This window comes from Mesoplodon mirus (genome assembly GCF_964341445.2).
Source record: "Mesoplodon mirus genome assembly, chromosome: 13".
Taxonomy (NCBI): domain Eukaryota; kingdom Metazoa; phylum Chordata; class Mammalia; order Artiodactyla; family Ziphiidae; genus Mesoplodon; species Mesoplodon mirus.
Window position 1 is genome coordinate 11,400,662 of NC_138989.1, and position 21,367 is coordinate 11,422,028.

At 41.1% G+C, this 21,367-nt stretch overlaps 1 protein-coding gene across 2 annotated transcripts in view; it reads left to right on the forward strand.

The window, feature by feature from the left end:
* Window positions 1-19,914, forward strand: part of TAOK3 (TAO kinase 3) — a 188,499-nt gene extending 168,585 nt beyond the window's left edge. For both annotated transcript variants that reach the window (XM_082640815.1, XM_082640814.1), the window contains 5 exons: window positions 2,338-2,541; window positions 10,309-10,548; window positions 12,083-12,295; window positions 18,260-18,442; window positions 19,468-19,914. In XM_082640815.1, the coding sequence (XP_082496941.1) occupies window positions 2,338-2,541; window positions 10,309-10,548; window positions 12,083-12,295; window positions 18,260-18,442; window positions 19,468-19,629 (1,002 nt within the window). In that variant the 3' untranslated portion in view covers window positions 19,630-19,914. The remainder of the gene's footprint in view (window positions 1-2,337; window positions 2,542-10,308; window positions 10,549-12,082; window positions 12,296-18,259; window positions 18,443-19,467) is intronic.
* The last annotated feature ends 1,453 nt before the right edge of the window (window positions 19,915-21,367 follow it).

Here is a 21,367-nt window from a genome sequence, read left to right on the forward strand (position 1 = left end):
TGAGCCTCAGGATCTTTTGCCCTGCCCAGATGAATCACTGGTAATTGTTGGAACCAACAGAAATTTGTTTCTGCTCCGCACTGCCAGAATGGAAAGAATCTCTGACACTGTAAGGTCTAGAAAACCAGGTTGTAGAGAGAAATAGCCAAACCAACAAGATACACATGCTCTCCATTTTCTTTTAGTTATTGTTTGAGCTTGATTATTATATCATAATAGAAAGATGTTGCTGGATCACAGAGATAACCTTGATTTTTCAATAAGAAATTTTGGAATTTTCTCAACTGAAGATATTCTTATTTCTAACTCCATGTGTTCACTCATGCTCTGGAGGCCGTACTTTATGGCTGCAGCCACTATTTTGAGCATTTGTACCACTAAGGTATTTGGAGATTTGCATGAACTCCATCTTTAGAAGGTTTTCCCACAGACCAGAATTCAAAAGTCCCCACTCTGTCCTCAGGAATAGGGCTATTTTTGGTTCACCATACTCAGATTTATGAGTTTGAGAGACCACAGGCCTAAATGTACAAGTCCTTCAACATGCTCATGGAGAAAAACAAGCCTACACCCAATTTAAGATCGCCTCTATAAGGCTTTCTATGCAAAGCTAGTATTACTCCTTATGAAGTAAAGCTTAGTTCAGACTATTGGAAATGGCATGTATGTTTAGATATTGATACAAAAGGTATCGTCCTTGGGATGACAAAACAGTATCAGTTACCCCTACTGTTGATAGATAACAGGGGTGTGGGCAATACAGAATGATGAATGGTCTAGAAATAATTTATCCTTGATTTTGGAGTGAATTTTTATGATCGTATTTGAATTTGGGTGTGCAACATAGTGGTTAATGCCAAACCTAGGGCTGAAGTCACGGCAGCAAGAGATGAGTCCGCCAGCCTTCCTGTGGTGACCCCAGCTTACTCCGTGCTGGAAACAGCTCTTGCTCTCATTGATTCTAATATTTCACTTGAGATTTCACTGGAACAGGAAAGTTGAATGTTGATTTACAAAGACTTCTTGGCTAAGTGCAAAAACAATCTAAATAGTGTGTGATGGCCACATCACAAAACATCAAGTAAAATAGGCATTAGTAATTAAAGGAGATTTCAACTGAGTAGTTAACCAAGTATTATAGGTCCAGCTTGTGGGTGTGAACAGTATGAACAAAGAAGGGTGCCCTGGACTTTCTCTAAAAGTGGTCTTCTTACTTTCCCCATAGACTAACATCTTCTTAACTGTTCTGGTTTATTGCTTTCTTCCCTTCACCCATATGGTCTGAAACAATTATGTACTTTGTCCTTTTGAAAATATAGGTGGTGTATTTACCCTCTAATATCAAATAAAGAATGCTCATTCCTGAAATTCAAACTAGTGACATTTGCAGCATTACCTCTTGTCTGTGACATCTGCCTGCTTCTCTCCATCTTGTCACCACCTCCTCTGTCTAAGTCCCGATCGTCTCTCGCCTGGACCTTTGCAATAGCTTCCTAGCTGTCTCCGTGGAGGTGCTCTTGCCTCCTTCATCCTGTTCTCCACGTGGCAGCCAGAATCGTCTTTTTTGAATACGCCTCGTTATGACACCCCCACACGTATATAAAATGCGTTTCCCCTGTGCCAAAACTCAGCGCCCTTGACCTGGCCTGTAAGGTCCTGTAACGGTCCTGCCTGCCTGTCCAGCCTCATCTCATGTCACGCTGCACCACCCACCCTGGCCTTCTCTCAGTTCCTTGATCGTACCATGTTTCCATTAACCCACCCGAAGGGTTTTGTTCAGGCTGTTTCCTCTGCCCAGAGTATTCTTCCTTCTCCTTTCTCACTGGTTAATTCCTACAGATTTTTCAAATTTCAGCCTAGCTGTTACCAAGATCAAATATTTTTTATTCAGCATGCTTTGAACCAAGTACTTCAGCTGCACGGTAGTTATCACGGTCATCTTCAGTTCGTTTCTGTGGTTCTTTGACTGATTTTTGATTCTAGACTGTCAAGCCCCATGGTGGCAGATACCAATTCTTTTGCTCACCGTTGTATCCTTGTGCCTTGCACAGTGCCTGTTGCACGATAGGAACTCAATAAGTGTGTGTTGATTTAATGCGTGAACTCATAACTTCTGAGCATGAGAAGCCAAAGACATGAAAACTAACAAGTCTCCCTCTCAATTGATAAGAAAAAAGGGAGGTGGGGGGGGAGTGTGTGTGCAATACCAAGCCTTTCTGACTTTACATTCTCAATTGCTTTCAAAATAATTTTATCTGCATTGCAATGAGCTATTATATTTCTTTTTGTCTGATGAGACTGTTTTTTGGGGTTTTGTTTTTGTCTGCTTTTGTAAAGGAGATGAATGAGGACCACAGCACACCCAAGAAAGAAAAGCAGGAGCGGATATCCAAGCATAAAGAGAACTTGCAGCACACACAGGCCGAAGAGGAAGCCCACCTTCTCACCCAGCAGAGACTGTACTACGATAAAAACTGTCGTTTCTTCAAGAGGAAGATAATGATCAAGCGGCACGAGGTGGAGCAGCAGAACATTCGGGAGGTATTTATTACGTTCATAACCACTGTCACTGACTTAAAAACAATCCGCTTCGTGAGGGTCATGACCGTGTCCGTGTTGTCCATTCCTCTATCCTTAACCTGTCCAGGCGTCAGTGCAGTCAGTGCCTGACACACAGTAGATATACAAAAGTGCCGGGGAATGAATTTACCACTGATACGAGAAAGCCCATTTATAGAACAAGGAATCAACCTTTTCCAAATAAATGTGATAGAATTTTCTTGAACACCTGTGATAAGCCATAGCATGCAGTGGAGAATCAAAAGAAGTAGAATAGAGAATTTTTGCTTTTAGCCTGTTTGTCAAAGACTTGCGTTTTTGTGACTCTCCGTGAAACACATAAATAACATAATGGTGCTCTACAGTTATGTTAATTCATTCCTTCATCCCGCACTTACAGAGTGCCTTCTTTGTGCCAGGCACTGTGCTAGAGATGCCAGGGCTATTGAGAAGCCATCTTCCCTGCCTTCATGTAGCCCTAAGTCTAAGAGGGGAAACAGACATGTAACAGACTAATTACAATGTAATGTGCTAGGTTTAGTAATAGATATAAATAAACTCTCACAGGCATATAGTCATGAAAGGGCTTGGAGGATTCTGTGATTGATGGGGAGTTGAGTGTTCTGGGTGTGTGGAGTGGAGTGTCAGAACAGGAGTAGTGGGAAGCAGGATGGAGGGCCTTGATTCTTAAGGCAAGACTTTTAGATTTCTGCCTGAAGGCAGTTGCATGGGCATGAGAGGGTTTTAAGCAGAGGAATGACAATGAGAGTACTTTGTTTTGAAGAATTATTGCCTCAGTGTGAGGGTAGCCTAGAGGCGTGAGAAGTAAGGGGCACTGAGGTCAGTTAGGATGCCCTTTCTCTAGTTCCACCTGGAAGAAGCAGTGACGATAGAGATGAGATCTGAGTGACATTTCTGAAGCAGAACTGACAGTAATGCAAACCAAATGCTGTGAGAATTTCAGAAGAAGGAGGAGTCAAGAATGAATTCAGAGTTTCTAATTTGGGAAATTGGACGAATATGATGTTATTCACTGAGATGAGGAATACAGAATGTGAATCGGTTGCAGATGCAAAGTTCAACAGGAAACCATTGTGACCTGGAGTAATCCGAGAAGCCCTCAAATGAGCCAGCGCATTGGTAGAAACATCAAAGTTGGATAAATATCAAGCGTTAGCCTGCATGAGGGAAACAAGCCCTTCAGGCACATTTAATGGGAATGTGAATTGGTGTAAGCTTTTTGGAGAGCAGTATTCAAATGGGAGGAAACAAGGGTGGAGCAAACTAAAATTTATTGAACACATGTAATCATGGGCCAGGCTCTGTCTGTGTTATCTCATCTTATTGGAAGAGAAAGAAACTAAACATTTTCAAGCCAGGCAGTGAGTGATATGGCTAAAATTCTACTTTACAGAGATTAGCCCAGTTTGGTGGTGATGCACAGATTGACTAGAGCGTGCATTGTCAATGGGGGCAATATTGCCTGCCCCAGGGGGGGCTGTTAAAAATGGGTTCTTGTGGGGGAGGGGGTCTTAGGTATTACAATGGCTTGTGCCCCTCTGAAGGGCCATAGTACCTGAAAAGCTATACAGTGTATCTGTGGTGTTAACATTTCAGAGGTGAGGCTGATCTGGGAAGGGGGAAGTCTAAAAAGGCTCCTGATGGGGACAGGAATAGGGGAAAAACAGGTTGAGAAACATCAATTAGGGGGAAGAAACTAGAAGCAAAGAGATCAGGTGGTAGGAATAGGGTATAGACAAAGATAATGGTGGTAGCTGGCAAAAGAGAGATGGGTTTTAAACATTTTGAAGTATAAAATAAACAGGACTTGGCATACAATAGGATATGAGAGAAAAGATGAGGGTAGAATTAAAGTTATTTCTAGGGTTTAAGACTTGGGGAAATGTAGATTTGGGTAGAAACAGAGAAGCTTAGAGAGAGGCATTGATAAGAAAATGATTAATTCAGTACAACACAAGTTGAGTTTGTTAGAAGGCTAAAAAGTCCAAATCAAGAAGTCCAATAGCCAGTTGGAAACAAGGTGTTTGGGATTCTTTTTCGTCTGGCAATTATTATTTTTATTCTGGTGTCATGTATTTGGAAGAAGTCCGAAGCTAAGGGGGCAATTAGTGCCAATAAAAGCTATAGAAGATAACTATTCCCCAAAATGATAGAAACTACATTCATAACTTCATAAGTATCAGGTTCTAACCAATGGAGTGAAGAATAACTAACTATACCAAGGTTTATTTCTTAAGAGTCTAGATTTTTTTCTTTGTTTAGTCTTATTCCAGAGCTGCCTCAGTGAAAATGTTCAAAAGTATTTTTCTTCTATTTACAAAAGTAATAAAAGAACATTGAAAAAAGACAAATATAGAAAAATACTGGGGCTTCCCTGGTGGCGCAGTGGTTGAGAATCTGCCTGCCAATGCGGGGGACACGGGTTCGAGCCCTGGTCTGGGAGGATCCCACATTCCGTGGAGCAGCTAAGCCCGTGAGCCACAACTACTGAGCCTGCGCGTCTGGAGCCTGTGCTCTGCAACAAGAGAGGCCGCGATAGTGAGAGGCCCGCACACCGCGATGAAGAGTGGCCCCCGCTTGCCACAACTAGAGAAAGCCCTCGCACAGAAACGGGGACCCAACACAGCCACAAATAAATAAATAAATAATTTTTTTAAAAAAAGAAAAAGAAAAATACTGAGTAGTGAAAAGTGCTTGATAATCCCATCCCACCCATTTTCTACCCTGAGACAGTCACCATTAATTTGGCAGATGTATTTCCAGATTTTTTCAGGTATGCATGTATATACACGTACAGCTTATATATTATATATAACTTTAACTTTATAAAAATAAGATTACATTAGTACCAGTGGGTTTATTTGACTTGCAAGCAATAGAAACAAACTCTGGCTGACGTAGCATGCAAAGGAATTTATTGGAAGGATATCGGGTAGATGACAGAGCTGAAGACCCAGGCTGGAAAAGATGAAGAATCAAGCTGGGAAAGCAACTTCTGTGACCTAGAGGGCAAGAGCTAATGGACATTCCTCAAGACATTGCCATTTGGATGTACCTCCTCCAGCCATGTTTCATCTTTGTATCATTTCTGCTTAAGACTCAAATTCCTAGGAGAGATAGAACGTGATTGGGTAATGTGCTTATTCCCTTACTCAATAGTGTCTCTGATTCCAGATAGGGTGGAGTAGCTTCTCAAGCAAAAAGAGGAGCGTGTTAACAACAGAAGGGGAAATGGATACTGAACCTACAAAAATGTCCACTATACTGTTTCATAACTCTCTTCTTTTGTATGTTTTTCATTTACTGTCTAGGACATACAGCTCTGCCTCATTCTTTTTAACCATCAATAGTATTGGGGGGGGTGGCTATAGAATAATTTATTTAATGAGGTACTTTTCGGTGGATATTTTGTTGAAGTTATGCAGTATTACTAACAATGCTACAGAGAGCATCTTTGTATACATCTTTTTACATGTATGCAAGGACTTTGTAGGATATAGTATTCTCAGGAGTAGAATTTCTGGGTCAGAGTGTATATACCTAAATTTTTAATAGATATTGCCAAATTGCCCTCTAAGGGTTTATAACTCCCACCAGCAAAGACTACCTATTTTCCTCTACCTTTGTCAAAACCGAGTATTACCAGTCCTTTTCGTTAGTGAAAACATTTAAAAGGATCACCATAGGCTGAGTTGAGCCTCTTCTTCTATCATCACTATACACAGATGCTCACTATTTTCTAACCAGTTATACAACTAAGAACTGAAGCTAAGAAACTATTAAATGTCATACGCAAACAACATCTCCACTTAAATTTTGAATTCTAGTTCTTACTCAGTGTCGGTGGTCATGAACACAAAAATTTTGATTTGAGTCAGATCACTTGCTTTTAAAGAAGTCAATAGTGCTTCCACTGAAACTTAAATAGAATGCTTGGATCATGGTTGGGAAGGGTTTATTAGGGGATACACCCTGGTTCCACATCTTACGCAGGAGGTAGGTTCAAACGATGTGTATGGAAATGTGTTTCTTGGCCATGGTGTATGACCATGCTGTATGTTGTATGTATGTTTCAACCCTAAGCTCACACCCAGCCTGGCGAGATGCTCACTGTATGTGATGTGGGCAGGGGAATGCGAGCCACGTGTCTCTCATCTCACGCTCCCTCCAAGGCATATATACATGGAATGCACTGGTGGGCAGAATCACCTGTACCATGAAATTTGTTTTTGTGTTTTTGCTCAACTCATTTTATTGAATGTGTATAAGCTAGAAATGCATATGATGTGGCTCTACTGTATATTGTGTCATTTGTACAGATGAAGCAACCATTGCATGGTGTCCAGATAGAGCAGAAGAATTTTCTTCAGAATATAGTATTCCAGACTGAAAAAGCATAAAACAGGAAAACATGAGCCACTCATTTGAACATTTTTAGTGGAAAATATTGAAAATCTAAAAACCTGAGTTTTAGCCTCAGTTCTACTTTATAGAAATTATATGATCTTATGTTAGCCTCTCAATTCCCAAATGCCTTGCTATCATATATAAAAGGGGTAAATCCTAACAATTCTTAACCACTGCATAGGGTTGCAACTAGGATTGAACAAGATATATGAAATCACTTTAAAAATTGAAAGCACATTACACATTATTATGTAGGTACAGCAATGGGCTCTTAATAAGCTGAATCATGTTTTTATCCCATGGTGTAAAATATTATAGGCAGCTTACCAGCTTACATCTCAGCAACTCAGATGTATGAATTAAAGGTAATTAATTAAAGGTAATTTCTATTGCAATTGTAATAGAAAAACCATTTCAGTATCATGTTTCTTTCACTTTTTAAATAGTTTATAAAATCTAGATTTGTTATTATATGCCAGATATTCACTTCTGAATACAGAAAAATAATAATGACATTTATATATCCCGAAGCATTTTCTTATGGTCTTTTCTTTCATCTTCACAAGAATGGTAGTTCACAATGGGTACTACTGATATTATCCTCACTTTACACCTGAGGAAACTAAAATGTAGATTTAAAGTCTTGCCCAGTGCCACACATAATGAGTCAGCGGAAAAGCTGAAACTGACTCACCCTGAATTATTTTTCCATTGATTCTCAAACTTTAGTATATATCATAATTACCTGGATGGCATGTTATGGACTCTGGTTTCTTCCAGGTAATTCTGATGCAGGTATTCTTTGGACAACATCCTGAAGCATTCCATTAAACACAAAGAGAAGCACTCATTTTCTTCTGAAAGTGTTTGCTTTATATCTTTTTTACCCCCTGTGAATTTCTGGGCTTTGGACAGCTCAGACTCAGTTTGAAATTCTCCATTTAGGAAAATGTGTGGAATGTATAAATGCCCAATATTGGGACTCCTGGTCCTCAAAGATTGAAAATGATAGAGTGATCTAGGAACAGAATCTTCAGCCATTGAAAGGGCTTTCCTTGGTTTTAGTCTCTGAGACGAGCTCACCATCCTTTGGTGCCACCTAGGGGCCGGTTAGTGATTTTTAAAAGAAGACATTTGATGGTCCAGGTAAGGAAGGAAAAGAAAAACGCGGGAGAGGATTGGGGGAGATGCTCTGGAGATTATCTTTTACTCCTTATAACAAATGAAATGGCATTTATACTTCAGATATTTCCCCACTAGAAAATAAGCCCTTTATGGGGATGTATTTGTTCACTGCCCCATTCTTAGTGCTTAAAACAGTGCCTGACACATAGGAAGTTTGTTGAATGAATAAATAAATGAACGATTAACAACTTTGCTCCAGTAACAGATGCTGTGCTGTTTAAAGGACTTCTCTTCAAATAGATGGAAGGCTCAAATATGCAAGATATTCTCAACCATGCCAGTACACAAATGTTACTGATATCTCTATGAAAATGATCTTGCATTTTCTCCCATAGCAGATGCCATTGGAAAAGAGAGGCACCCTATTGTTCTGATATAAAGTTCAGCTCAAGGGCTTTCTCCTTTCCTTGCCCTTCTTAACTAGTAGTAATAACACCCTTTTCGGAAATCTTACAGCATAAAATCTTCACCTCTTTTATATCACTTATCACTTCCAACCTTGCACTTTTTTTTTTTTTTTTTTTTTTTGCGGTACGCGGGCCTCTCACTGTTGGGGCCTCTCCCGTTGCGGAGCACAGGTTCCGGACGCGCAGGATCAGCGGCCACGGCTCATGGGCCCAGCCGCTCCGCGGCATGTGGGATCTTCCCGGACCGGGGCACGAACCCGTGTCCCCTGCATCGGCAGGCAGACTCTCAACCACTGCGCCACCAGGGAAGCCCAACAACCTTGCACTTTTTAAAAAAAAATTTTACACATAAAACTTATTTTCCTGTATTAACCAAGCTTCTTTTGTTTGCATGTTACTGAAATTTACTTGAGCTGGCTTAAACCAAAACCAGGGGGTTTGCTACAGAGATATAGGAATGTTTCATAAAACCCAGTAGCAGTCATACAGCTGGACCTACAAGGAGAGCTTAGAACCAGTCAGGAACTTGGGCATCAGTCTATTCCCTGCACTTCTTTCTTTTTCGTTCTTCTTGCTCTGAAGCCCAGCTTCCTCTAATCCTCAGCCCTCATAGCAACGGGTGGCTACCACATATGTCGTTTTTATATGCCCCTCAGTTCTAGCCACACATGGAGATTAACTGTCTCTGAATCCAAATTCCCAGGAGAGAAGATAGATTGATTCAGTTTGCTGTGAGCTGAGGACATACTTCAATACATGTCTATTACAGCTCCCTGTTAGAGTGTTAGCAAGTTGATCGCCGAGTGATGGCTTAGTAAGTATTTTTAGGTACCCAGAGCGCGCACGGTTCAGACCTTTGATATAGTGCCATTTAGGAAATATTCTTGAACTGGGGAACGAAAAAATTTCACCCAACTTCCTCCCTCTTTTTTTTTTTCTGGTTTCCTTTCCCCCTTCGACAAAAGAGAGAGAAAGACATGAGTAAAACTGGGAGGAGCAGAATGAATAGATCTAGAAATGACCAAACAGACGGTAATGGAAAAGATGAAAGGAGAGAGATCTCATCTGCTTTTTCCCAGTGAGCCCTGACAGCTGAGATTTTGAAAAATAGATAGTTGGCCTACTTCTGATACATGCAAAAACAGGGTGTTTCCCAGAAAACTAGGAACACTGCAGACATTATCCGTTTAACCCAGCGATTCTCAACTCTGACTGCATATTAGATCCACCTAGAGAACTCTTAAAACTATTGACGTCAGGGTTCCATTCCAGACAGTTATCAGAATTTCAGGTTATAGGACTTAGGCATCTTACGTTTTAAAAGCTTCCTCACATGATTTTAATGGGCAGCCGGCCAGGATTGAGAACCACTGGCCTAACTAAAGAAACACTTATTTAGACCCATGCATAACACATCACCTAATTAAGATTCACAGCAGCCCTGTGAGGTAAGAAGGGGTCAGGTAGAATAACAGTAATCCCATTTTATGGGTAGAGTAGTTGTGGTAGCTGTGAAGTTGCCCAGCTTGAAAGTGAGAGATCCACATATAGAACCTCTGTCTCCAGGGATTGTTCATCTAGTCTCATTAAGTCATGCTGCCAAACACTAATGGGCTTAATTAAGAGGCAGTTAATAGTGCCATTCCTTGCCATCCCTCACCGAGTGGTGCCTTCCCTCCAGTTGGTCTCCATTCATCTCTCTCCGTGTATCTTTTCTTCCTGAATGTAGGAACTAAATAAAAAGAGGACACAGAAGGAGATGGAGCATGCCATGCTGATCCGGCACGACGAGTCCACCCGAGAGCTCGAGTACAGGCAGCTGCACACATTACAGAAACTCCGCATGGATCTGATCCGGCTACAGCACCAGACTGAACTGGAAAACCAGCTGGAGTACAATAAGAGGCGAGAAAGGGAACTGCACAGAAAGCATGTCATGGAACTTCGGCAACAGCCAAAAAACTTAAAGGTGAGAGGAAATTTCCTGATTTATGCTCCAGGACACAGCCAGGTTGGATCAGTGGTTCCTACACCTGGATGACTGTCAGAGCCACCTGGGAAACTTCGTAAAATTACAGATTTCAGGACCCCACAGCCATTGAGTCAGAATCTCCAGGGTCTGGGTAAAGAGATGTTGCAGGGCAATATGATCTCTCCATTTCTTCTTTGTATCCATTATGCAATTTCTCTGACCCCTTCATGACCTTCCCTCTCTAAAATTATAACACATGGACTAATAGCAGTCCATAGTTCTAATCCCAGGAAATGAGGAAGTTACCTGACAGGAATATAGCAGATAAATTGTATCAGTCATGCCAGTCAGATAATTGGTTGTAGCTACCTTGAGTGCTATTCTATTGAGAAAGACTCTAAAGCCACATCCACACTTAGTAAGGAAAAGTATGATTTATTAGTGACATCTGTCCTGGGCATGGGAATTGGGAGTGATATGCCAGACATTTATTATCCCTGCACTAGAAATATGGAACTGCTTTGGCCTGCACTACCTCCAGAGAATTTTAGCTGACTGCTAATTAACAAGCTATATGGACTAAGCCATTGCTATTTGTCAAGGGAGTCACTGTCAATGTTGACAAAGATATAAGGCCAACCTCAACCGCACTGGCCTTCTTCCTCTCTAGCCAAATCCTAACCTGTCTAATTAGTGATCCTTGTCATCAAAACCCCTCCATGTGTTCATGAAATGTACATGTGACTATCAGGCAACCTGATGGAATGCCTTCTGGGCTTATAATAGTAAATCCCACTTCATCCTTGCCAAAATGCATATTTGATATTGCTACATGCAAGTAGTGGGAATGGGTTATGATGTAAAGTATAATCCAATGTTGCCCTTTATTGATTTTTCAAGGAAACACAGAGCAGTGAGAGATGGCTCATACATTGCCATCCCCTTTCTTCCTTGGAAGTGGAGGAAAACAGTTAAAGGGGGAGGGGGAGGGGCAACAAACAATAGAAGACACTGAAGATTTTGACTAGGAAACTACTGAAATAATGAGCAATCTTTTAACAAACTAAGCTTCATAGTATTCCAGAGTCTTCTTAGAGTTGTGATCTTGTAACAATTCATTTTTAAAAATCTATTTGTAAATTCAAAACTACTTCTGTTCATTTGATATAAAACCAAAGTATTTTAGGGAGGGTGGGAGGGAGGGAAATGCAAGAAGGAAGAGATATGGGAACATATGTATATGTATAACTGATTCACTTTGTTATAAAGCAGAAACTAACACACCATTGTAAAGCAATTATACTCCAATAAAGATGTTAAAAACAAACAAACAAACAAAAAAACCCAAAGTATTGGTAGAGTTAACACCTATCTATGACACATATGTTATTTTCATTATTACTGACTAGTAACGTGGGTCACTGCACCAAAAGACAGTTGGTCTCAGCACCTATATTGTATCATGAGAATGGAAGGCTTTCTGTATTTACTAATGTGTCTTTATTTTCCTTTTGTCACTTTTTCTCTACAGGCCATGGAAATGCAAATTAAAAAACAGTTTCAGGACACTTGCAAAGTACAGACCAAACAGTATAAAGCACTCAAGAATCACCAGTTGGAAGTTACTCCAAAGAATGAGCACAAAACAATCTTAAAGACACTGAAAGATGAGCAGACGAGAAAACTTGCCATTTTGGCAGAGCAGTATGAACAGAGTATAAATGAAATGATGGCCTCTCAAGCGGTAAGTGGTTAGGTTCGGGGCCACGGCTTCAAGAGCTTTGGGAATCAAGAAAATTCAAGATCCAGCCTTTTGGTCCCAAGATGATTCTTACGCACATTTAGGATATTGGTGTTTTTCTGCCCAAAGAACTGAAGGAAATGACGACGCTGAATAAAGCCAAGCCAGAGCGGATACTTGCTGGAGTGTGTCTTATAAGATGGAACTTGAGGAATAACATGCTAAATCAGACCTGTGGCACATAGGGACTTTGAGGGCAAGATGTGATAGATATTGCATGTAATATCATACTCTCATTCATCAAAGATTGCACAACTAATGTCAGGCACAAATGAATAGACAGACACATTCATTCAGTAAAGTTTTACTAAACATCTGTGCTCAGCCCTCTGCTGGGCTCAGAGATAGAGTGATGAGCTAGAGAGACGACAGTGGTCCCTGTCCTCACACTTCTGTCAGTCAAGTAAGGAGGTCAGATAATTAAGCAATAAAAATAAAACATAAAAGTGCTTTGAAGTGGGAGGTGACAGGGGCTATGGGAGGATGAGTAGGAACAACTAATCTGGTCTAGGAAATGCCTCCCTGCAAGAGCCAAGAAGCATGAAGGAATTTATTGAAGCAAACAGGTTCCATGGAAAAGGGCCTACACACTTTTCCAAAAGATGGATAGTGTACATTTGGGGACTGAAAGAACTTTGATATGAGCCCAAAGTTCAAGGAGGAGGATTGTGGGAGCCCAAAATGGAGAAGTCATAAAGGTCTTGGCAGCCAGGGATGGGAGCTTGCCTGGTGATTCAGTGAAGATTTCACAAGGAGATGAATCTTAAAGGGTAATAGTTGATCAGACAAGCAGAAATGGAAAAATTATTCCTGGCAGACGATACAGTATATATGAAGACTCAAAGGCCTAAAAGAGGATGGCACGTTTGAGAAACAATGAGTCGTTGATATGGCAGGAGTATAACGGGCAGCTGGTGGATAGTCAGGGGTCAGAGCCTCAAAAGCTGGGAGTGTGGACGTTATTCTATCAGTGATAGAGAGCTGCTAAAGCCTGTTTTAAGAAGGAAAGTGACAGGATCAGATGTGTGCTATAGAAAGATACTGGCAGTAATGTGGCAAATATAGGTAAGGAGACCTGTTAGGAAGCTATTATAATAGTCCAGGAAAAAAAAAATGAAGGCATGAACTAAGAGAGAACATGCTAATGGAAGTGGTGAGAAGGGAGAGAAGGATTTGATAAATATTTAGGAGGTAGAATAGATAGAACTTAGGAACCAATTTGAGAGGTAGGTTTGATAACAGTGGAACAGGTCATCATTTTACCAAGATGGAAAAATGGAAGGAGGGGTGAGTTTGGTTGGATGTCTAGAAGATACTTGACTCATTATCTGAGCTCTGTGGGTTTCTAGGTAGAGAGGTACAGAGATGGAAATCTGTAGTTCAACAAGGTGTCAGGATTAACATCAAAAAGTTAGCCATTGTTATATGGGGGGCAGTTGTAGCTATTCGGAATATCTGAGATCTCCTACGGATAGGAGATAGTATTAAAGAGGAAGAGGACTCAGGACAGAGTTGTGGGCATCAACATTTGAGGGCTGAGTAGAAGGTGGACCAAAGAAGATGAATAGCCAACAGTATGGAAGGGGAACCAAAGAGAGTATATCACAGAAGCCAGAACAAAAGTTTCTAGTTGATGATTTCAAATGTTGCAGAGAGACCATTTGGGCCCAGCAGTGGCTTTGTCCATTGTTTGTCACAGACAGTGGAGTGGTGGAAATGGAAGACATTCTAAGTAGATTGAAAAAGTGATTATAAAGTGAGATAGAAACTGTAAGTGAGACTGCTTTCCCCAGATTCTTGTCAGTGAAAGAAAGGAGAAAGAGAGCTATATCTAGAGGAAGAGACAGTTAAAAGAGGTCTTCGATTAATTGGGAAAGGCTTAAACATGTCCTTAGCTGAGGATCAGAGCCAATGTATTTCATTCATTCATTCATTCATTCATCCAGTAAGTATTTATTGAGTGCCTCTACTGTGCCCCAGGCATCCAGGAATACTGTGGTGAATAAGACAGTCATCGATCATGTCTTCATGGAATCTATAGAAGAGTGAAGGAAACAGACGTTGGAGAAGTCTATGTGTAACAGCAGAGCAAGGGCAGTGTGCCCACTGAGTGTAAACCAAGAGAGCTAGGCTGGTCTGGAGAGTCAGGAAAGGCCTCTCAGACACAATGATTATTTAAGCTGCAGTGTAGGGAGCACATTCTAGGCACAAGGAACTACATTTGTAAAGATGGGAAAGACCATTGCACTTTTAAAGAACTCAAGTCCATTGTGTCTGGAATATAGAGAACGAGGAGGAAACTAACATGAGAATAAGATGAGAGGGGTAAACGGGGACAAGATCATACAGGGGCTTGTAAGCCTTCTTAAGAATTTTGATCTCTATCGTAAAAGCAGTGAGAAGCCATTGAAGAGTATTAAGGAGGAGACTGACATCAAATTTGCATTTTTGAATGATCACCCTGGAGACACATGGAGAATGGCCTGGGAGGTGACAAGCGTGGGTGTAAGGCGATCATTTATAAGGTTGCTGCCTTTACCTGGGTGTGAGGGAGTGGTGGCCAGACTCAAGAGGGGACAGTCAGGATGAAGCAGAAAGTGACTCAGCTTGAGAGCTAGGCAGGAGGTGGGACTAGGAGCATTTAGTAACAGACTGAACGTGGGGAGTGAGATGGTGAGGATGACTCCCAGTCTCTAGTTTGAGCAAAATAGTAGATGGTGCCATTTATCTATATGGTAAAAAAGGAATTGGAGATTGGGAAAGTGGAAAGGGAAATATTAGTTAATATTAATCATGTTGAGCTTGAGTCTGGGAAACATCCAGATGCAGATACCTCGTGTAGAGTGGATAAGCTAGCCTGGACCTCAGAAGAGAAGTCTGAAATAGAGGTGTAGATGTGGGAGTCATTTGCACAGAGATGGTAATTGAAGCCTTTGGAATACATGAGATTCCTTAGGAAGGGAAGTTAGAGGGAGAAGAGCGCCCATGACAGAGCCCTGAGGAACACCCACATGTAATGGCCCAATAAGGTAGGGAGTAGCTGGAAAGGAGAGGAGGGAGGGAAAAACCGAAAGGGTGTGGTGTCTCAGAAAACGAGAGTTCCGGAAGGAAGGGGCAGTCCACAATATCAAATGTCGCTGGGAGGACAGGCAAGATAAGGACCCCTCCAGGGTGGTCATCAGTGACCCTCCTGTGAGCAGTAGAAGGGGAAGTGTAGGAACAGAATGAGGAGTGCAGACGGGTTAAAGGTAAGGAGAAGGGGAGAGAGTTGGTAGGGACAAAAAGGTTGATGGGATTTTGGTTTTGTTCATGTTTCTATTCTCAGCATCTGCTACAATGCCCGGCATACAACAGGTGCTCAATGAATGTTATATAAGATGCGAGAGAACAGGATCAGGAGTATAGGTTCATGATTGCTCTTGAATAAAAGGAAAGAAATAACCCTTCCTTCTGAGGCAGGGAGGAGATAAAAGTACAGATGATAATTACGGCAGTCCTTTACTGCCCGCTTACCACGGGCCAGGCACTGTTGAATTTTATAAGTGTTATTTCATTTTTGTGAAACCCCTTTGACCTTTGAAATAGTTACTTTTTTAACCCTAATTTACCTGTGAGGAAACCGAGGTTTATTGAAGCCAAGTCACTTGCTTAGGGCAAGGGTTGGCAAACTTTTTCTGTAAAGGGGCAGGTGGTAAATATTTTAGGCTTTGTGGACCAACAGAGTCTCTGTCACAACTACTCAACTCAGCTATTGTAGTACAAAAGCAGTCATAGATAACATATAAGTGAATGAGTGTGTCTGTCTTCCAGGAAAACTTCACTTACAAACATAGGCAGCAAGCCAGGTTTGACCCTTGGTCCGTGGTGTACCCACTCTTGACCTAGAGGGTCACTTAGTGGTACGTAGCTAGTGGTGGAGCTACGATTTGAACCCTGTTTGGGGAGACCCTGTAAGCCTATATGCCAGGCCACTACTACATTATGCTGCTTCTGTCACATTCTTTCTTGAGTTTAATCCAATAGAGGGAACAGACATGATATTTACCTATACCTTTATAAAACTTTGTAATGGATTTGGTATGTGCAACTTTGGGGGGGTGATGAATACCAAATACTGGAATATCCCCTGATTTCTAGACGGGCACTTCTTTAGAGTCAGAGCTGGTACAGAATAACACAGTTACTGACATTAATAATAGAGTGCCAGAAATAAGAGAAGATGGGGGTGTTTCATGGTCTAAATTGCCTGTAGAATGAGCCTCTCACCCACTTGGCCAGGGCTCATAACAATTAACCAAGCCAAGTAGAAAAGAATAGACTTTCATTCCCTTTATTGGTAAGAAACCTCCCACATCAAGAGGGAATCGATAACAATCTCCTTGGGAGCCAGTAATCCCTTCGGCATTTATCTGTGAAGCTGTTGCTGCTGCAGACTGACTGTTCATTGTGTCTAGTGTCTCTTCTCCCTTCACTTCTCATTGGGAAATGAGAAGAGCAGCATCCTCTCTAGTGGATTTTAGTGAAGGCTGGTTAGGGTTAATTATTAGAAAATACCTTGGAAATATGATTCTATTATTTACTTTGTGTTCATTTGACATAGTATATTTCTCCAAAGCACTAAAGAAGACACTATGCAAATAACTTCCTAAAACTATTCTAATAACATTTCAAAAAGTCATAGCTCAGTCAAGATATTAAGAAATGTTATTAATTGTCACAAATAGTACAGAAGAGGGAAGGCAGCCTAAGGTGGAGAATAGGTATCTTGGCCAAGTGGTCTCAGTGGAAACATGCAGATATACTCAGGGTAGACAGACTGTCTAATTCAAGGGTTCTGATCTCATAGTTCCCAGCTGAACTGAGGGCCTGCTAAATCTAGACCAAACCAAGTCCGGTGGGACAGGAGGGTCTTCATCCCTGAACACAGTCCTGTTAATGGCCCTAAATCTTCAACTGTGCTCATTGAAAGGCTGGCATTTCTGCTGGCTGGCTTGGTCCATTGCCCACACAGGATCAGTATCCTGGTGTGTAATACAAAGTACAGGTGCTACAGGGAGCAAGGGAAAAACTTTATCTGGATTTCACTGCTTCAAACCAGAATACGCCCCGTAAGATGATCAAGGCTACCTTCTGTGGGGAAGAAATTTTGAACCACTTGAGTTTTAGATGGCTGGCCATAAGGATAAAGTATAGCCAATGTTATAGGGACCAACTTTACTTGCTAGGAGTGTAACAGTACTGTGGCACTCCTCAAATGTTATGGAGATTGGACTCATTGTTTTTAGAGCTAAGGATATCTAAATGTATAATGGTTTGGGGGTTAAAGATATCTAAATATGGAAATGGTTAGTCAAAATAATGATAACACCGGCTATTTACTGACCCTTTGGTATACATCAAGAACTGTGCCTGGGATTTTATATGAATCCTTTCATTTAATTCTCACACCAGTCTTAGACAATAGGAACTATTATTGTTATTTTCTTGAGATGAAGAAAATGAGACTTGGAGATGTTAAGTGAGTTGCCAAGGTTACACACCTAAGTGAATGGTGGGGCTAGAATTCCGTCTCAGGAGTCTGCCTCCAAAGCCCACAGGCTTAATTACTAGAATGTGGAGCCTTCCTGACTCCTGCTAGTGTGGTTTTAAGAAAACCAGGTTTCCTTAAGAAAAGAATGTTTTTGTTTTCTTAAGAAAGAATGTTTTAAGAAAAGGAAGTGTTTTTAGAACTTTGTAGCCCATTGGGCAGAATATACTATTCTTGATTCCTAACTCTGAAAGTACCCCCCACTGGGCATCTGTTTTTCTGAGAGACCTGTTTCAGTCCAAACAAGGAATCATCTTCCAGTAGTCACCAAGTTCTGTAAGCTAGGAGCGAATTACAGTGTATGTCTTCTGTACCCGCAGTTACGGCTAGATGAGGCTCAAGAAGCAGAATGCCAGGCCTTGAGGCTACAGCTCCAGCAAGAAATGGAGCTGCTCAATGCCTACCAGAGCAAAATCAAGATGCAGACAGAGGCACAACATGAACGTGAGCTCCAGAAGCTAGAGCAGAGGGTGTCTCTGCGCAGAGCACATCTTGAGCAGAAGGTATGAGCGTGTTGTCAAGGGTCCTGTACCGCTGGGTAGAGAACGGGCATGGCTCTGCCTGTGTACCGGGCGATTTAACAAAGGCACTGTTCCCCTCATACCTGCTTTGATACTCCTAGTGCCCCTAAGAGGTAGGCATAGTCTCCATTCCACAGGCAGGACACTGAGGCTCAAAAGGCTTAATTAAGTTACTTGCATAAATCTGATCCCACAGCCTAAGTTCCCTCTATTATATTACTCTGCTCAGAAACCTTCCACCTTCACAGCCTGAGGACTGACACAGGTTACTGGGTAGTTGATTTGATGTATGAAAGGTACTGTGAGTTGATAGCATGGCCCCTAAATGTCGTGAGGAGGCCAAATATAGATTTGGTTTTTATTCTCAGCTATTTCTAAACCAAAAGAAATCACCAGCAGGGCTCTTTAAAAAAAATTAAAATGAAGAGAGGCTGATATTGCCATACATAATAAATGTTATCAGAATTGAAATATTCATTGCTTTAGATATTGCTGAGGAAGATGAAGTAGAAAAGATGTCATAAAGCGTCTCAGAGCTGTTAAGCATGTATTTGCTTAACCAGTTATTCGTGCTTTCTTCTGGTAGTTCCCAGAGATCAACGTGAGAGACTATTTTCCTGCTCTAGAACTAAATTGCTAATGACCCAGGGGGCTTTGGGCTCTCTCTGGGAAAGCAGCACAACTTAATTGTGCTTGAGTGTCTTTTAGCTTCTCCCGAGCCATCTCCTGCTGAGATAGGACAGTGACCTAGATCGGCCCAGCTGCTTGGCTTGCTAGAATGGCAGTGCTGGCCCCAGGTGGCCCCAAACGTTTTTATTCTTGTGAGCAAGTTTTAAATGTGATGGATTAGACACACAACATTTATCACAGGACTCTCCCAGCCTGCCCCAGACTAGTTTACTCTTAGTTCCTGCGTGTTTGTGTGTCATCTGTGTGCATGTTATGTGTATATATATGCCTGTCGGGAACTCCTTTCCATTAAGAACTGTTCATTGTGCTTATTTCAGATTGAAGAAGAGCTGGCTGCCCTTCAGAAGGAACGCAGCGAGAGAATAAAGTACCTATTGGAAAGGCAAGAGCGAGAGATTGAAACTTTTGACATGGAGAGCCTCAGAATGGGATTTGGGAATTTGGTTACATTAGATTTTCCTAAGGAGGACTATAGATGAGATTAAATTTTTTTGCCATTTACAAAAAAAAAAAAAAAAAAGAAAGAAAGAAAGAAAGAAAGAAAACAAAAAAATTCAGACCCTGCAAAACCACATTCCCCATTTTAACGGGCGTTGCTCTCACTCTCTCTCTCTCTTACTCTTACTGACATCGTGTCGGACTAGTGCCTGTTTATTCTTACTCCATCAGGGGCCCCCTTCCTCCCCCCTCCCGTGTCAATTTTCAGTGCTGGCTGAAACCTGGCCATCTCTTCTATTCATAGTACACGTCACAGTATCGATGTGCTTCAAAATGTTTCAGTGAAAACTTTGGAGACAGTTTTAACAAAACCAATAAACCAACGACAACAAAAAAGTGGATGTATATTGCTTTAAGCAATCACTCATTACCACCAATCTGTGAAAGTAAAGCAAAAAAAAAAAAATAATAATAATAATAATAAATGCCAAGGGGGAGAGAGACACAATATCCGCAGCCTTACACCTTAACTAGCTGCTGCATTATTTTATTTTATTTTATTTTTTTGGTATTTATTCATCAGGAATTAAAAAAAACAAAGTTTTATTAAAGATTGAAAATTTGATACATTTTACAGAAACTAATTGTGATGTACATATCAGTGGTGACATATTAATACTTTTTTGGGGAATGGGGGGTGGGTGGGGTGAAGAGATCTTGTGATTTTTAAGAACCTGCTGGCAAGAGTTTAACTTGTCTTGAGCATATTCTGATTGTATCATAATCATTTTCTGCTGTTGCAGAGGATGTGAATACACTTAAGGAGCTCACAGAATCCCAGTAGCACAAATTGGGCTTTGGCAAATCGTGTATTTTGTGTATAGAAGGAATTTAAGGAGAGGTATTACTTATTTTCATATTGTATTTTAACTGTTTCTCTGATCAAATTTTTTTACTCCCTCCTCCCAGTCCCCCCCACCTCCCTCCTTTTCCAATTCAGTATTTGGAGTTCAACACTGTCTCTCAATCAGATCATCTTGATCTTTTTTCTTTATTTCCCTGCCCCTCCCTAAGTCCCATATCTTGGTCATAAATATTGCATTATTCACACTTTCAAACTGTGTATTTTCTTACAATAAAAAATGATGAAAAAAAAAAGGCTTTACTTCTTTTGCATGCACTTTAAAAAACAAAACATTTTTCAGGTTCCAAGGAAGAGCATGATAACTGTCAGAGCTTTTAATTATATTTGTAAATAAAAGTGTTCATCACATTGCCTTGCTGTGTTATTGTAGCAGGAAGTTTCCCTTCTAGGTTCATCAGCTCCTAAAGCAGAGGGAGAGCTGCCCTCCAGAAGCTGTTCTCCATGGCCCCTCAAGAAGAACCATTCAAGATTTTCAGGTAAAGCCATGTCTTCCAAGTTCTTCTGCAGGGCTGAAGATGGGGTTGCACTGTCTGAAGTGGTCAACTGCACCTTTTTACCCTTAAGAATAGAAGAAGGCACATGTGTGCACATGCACGTGCACACACACGTGCACACATGTGCACCCACAATGTGCCAGTCCTAGGACCATGTATTGCTGAGAGAAGTGAGGCACCTTAAAGAAAAGCAGGCTATGAAGTAGACATTATAACCAAATATTTGAAATGATCGTACTGTAATAGTAGATTCCCCCACCCCTCTAGTCAGCTTTTACTAGAATAACTTTATATACATGACAATGAGGTAGTAAAATCTGTAACTTCTAGGAAACGGTTTTGGGGTCAAGACAATCTCAG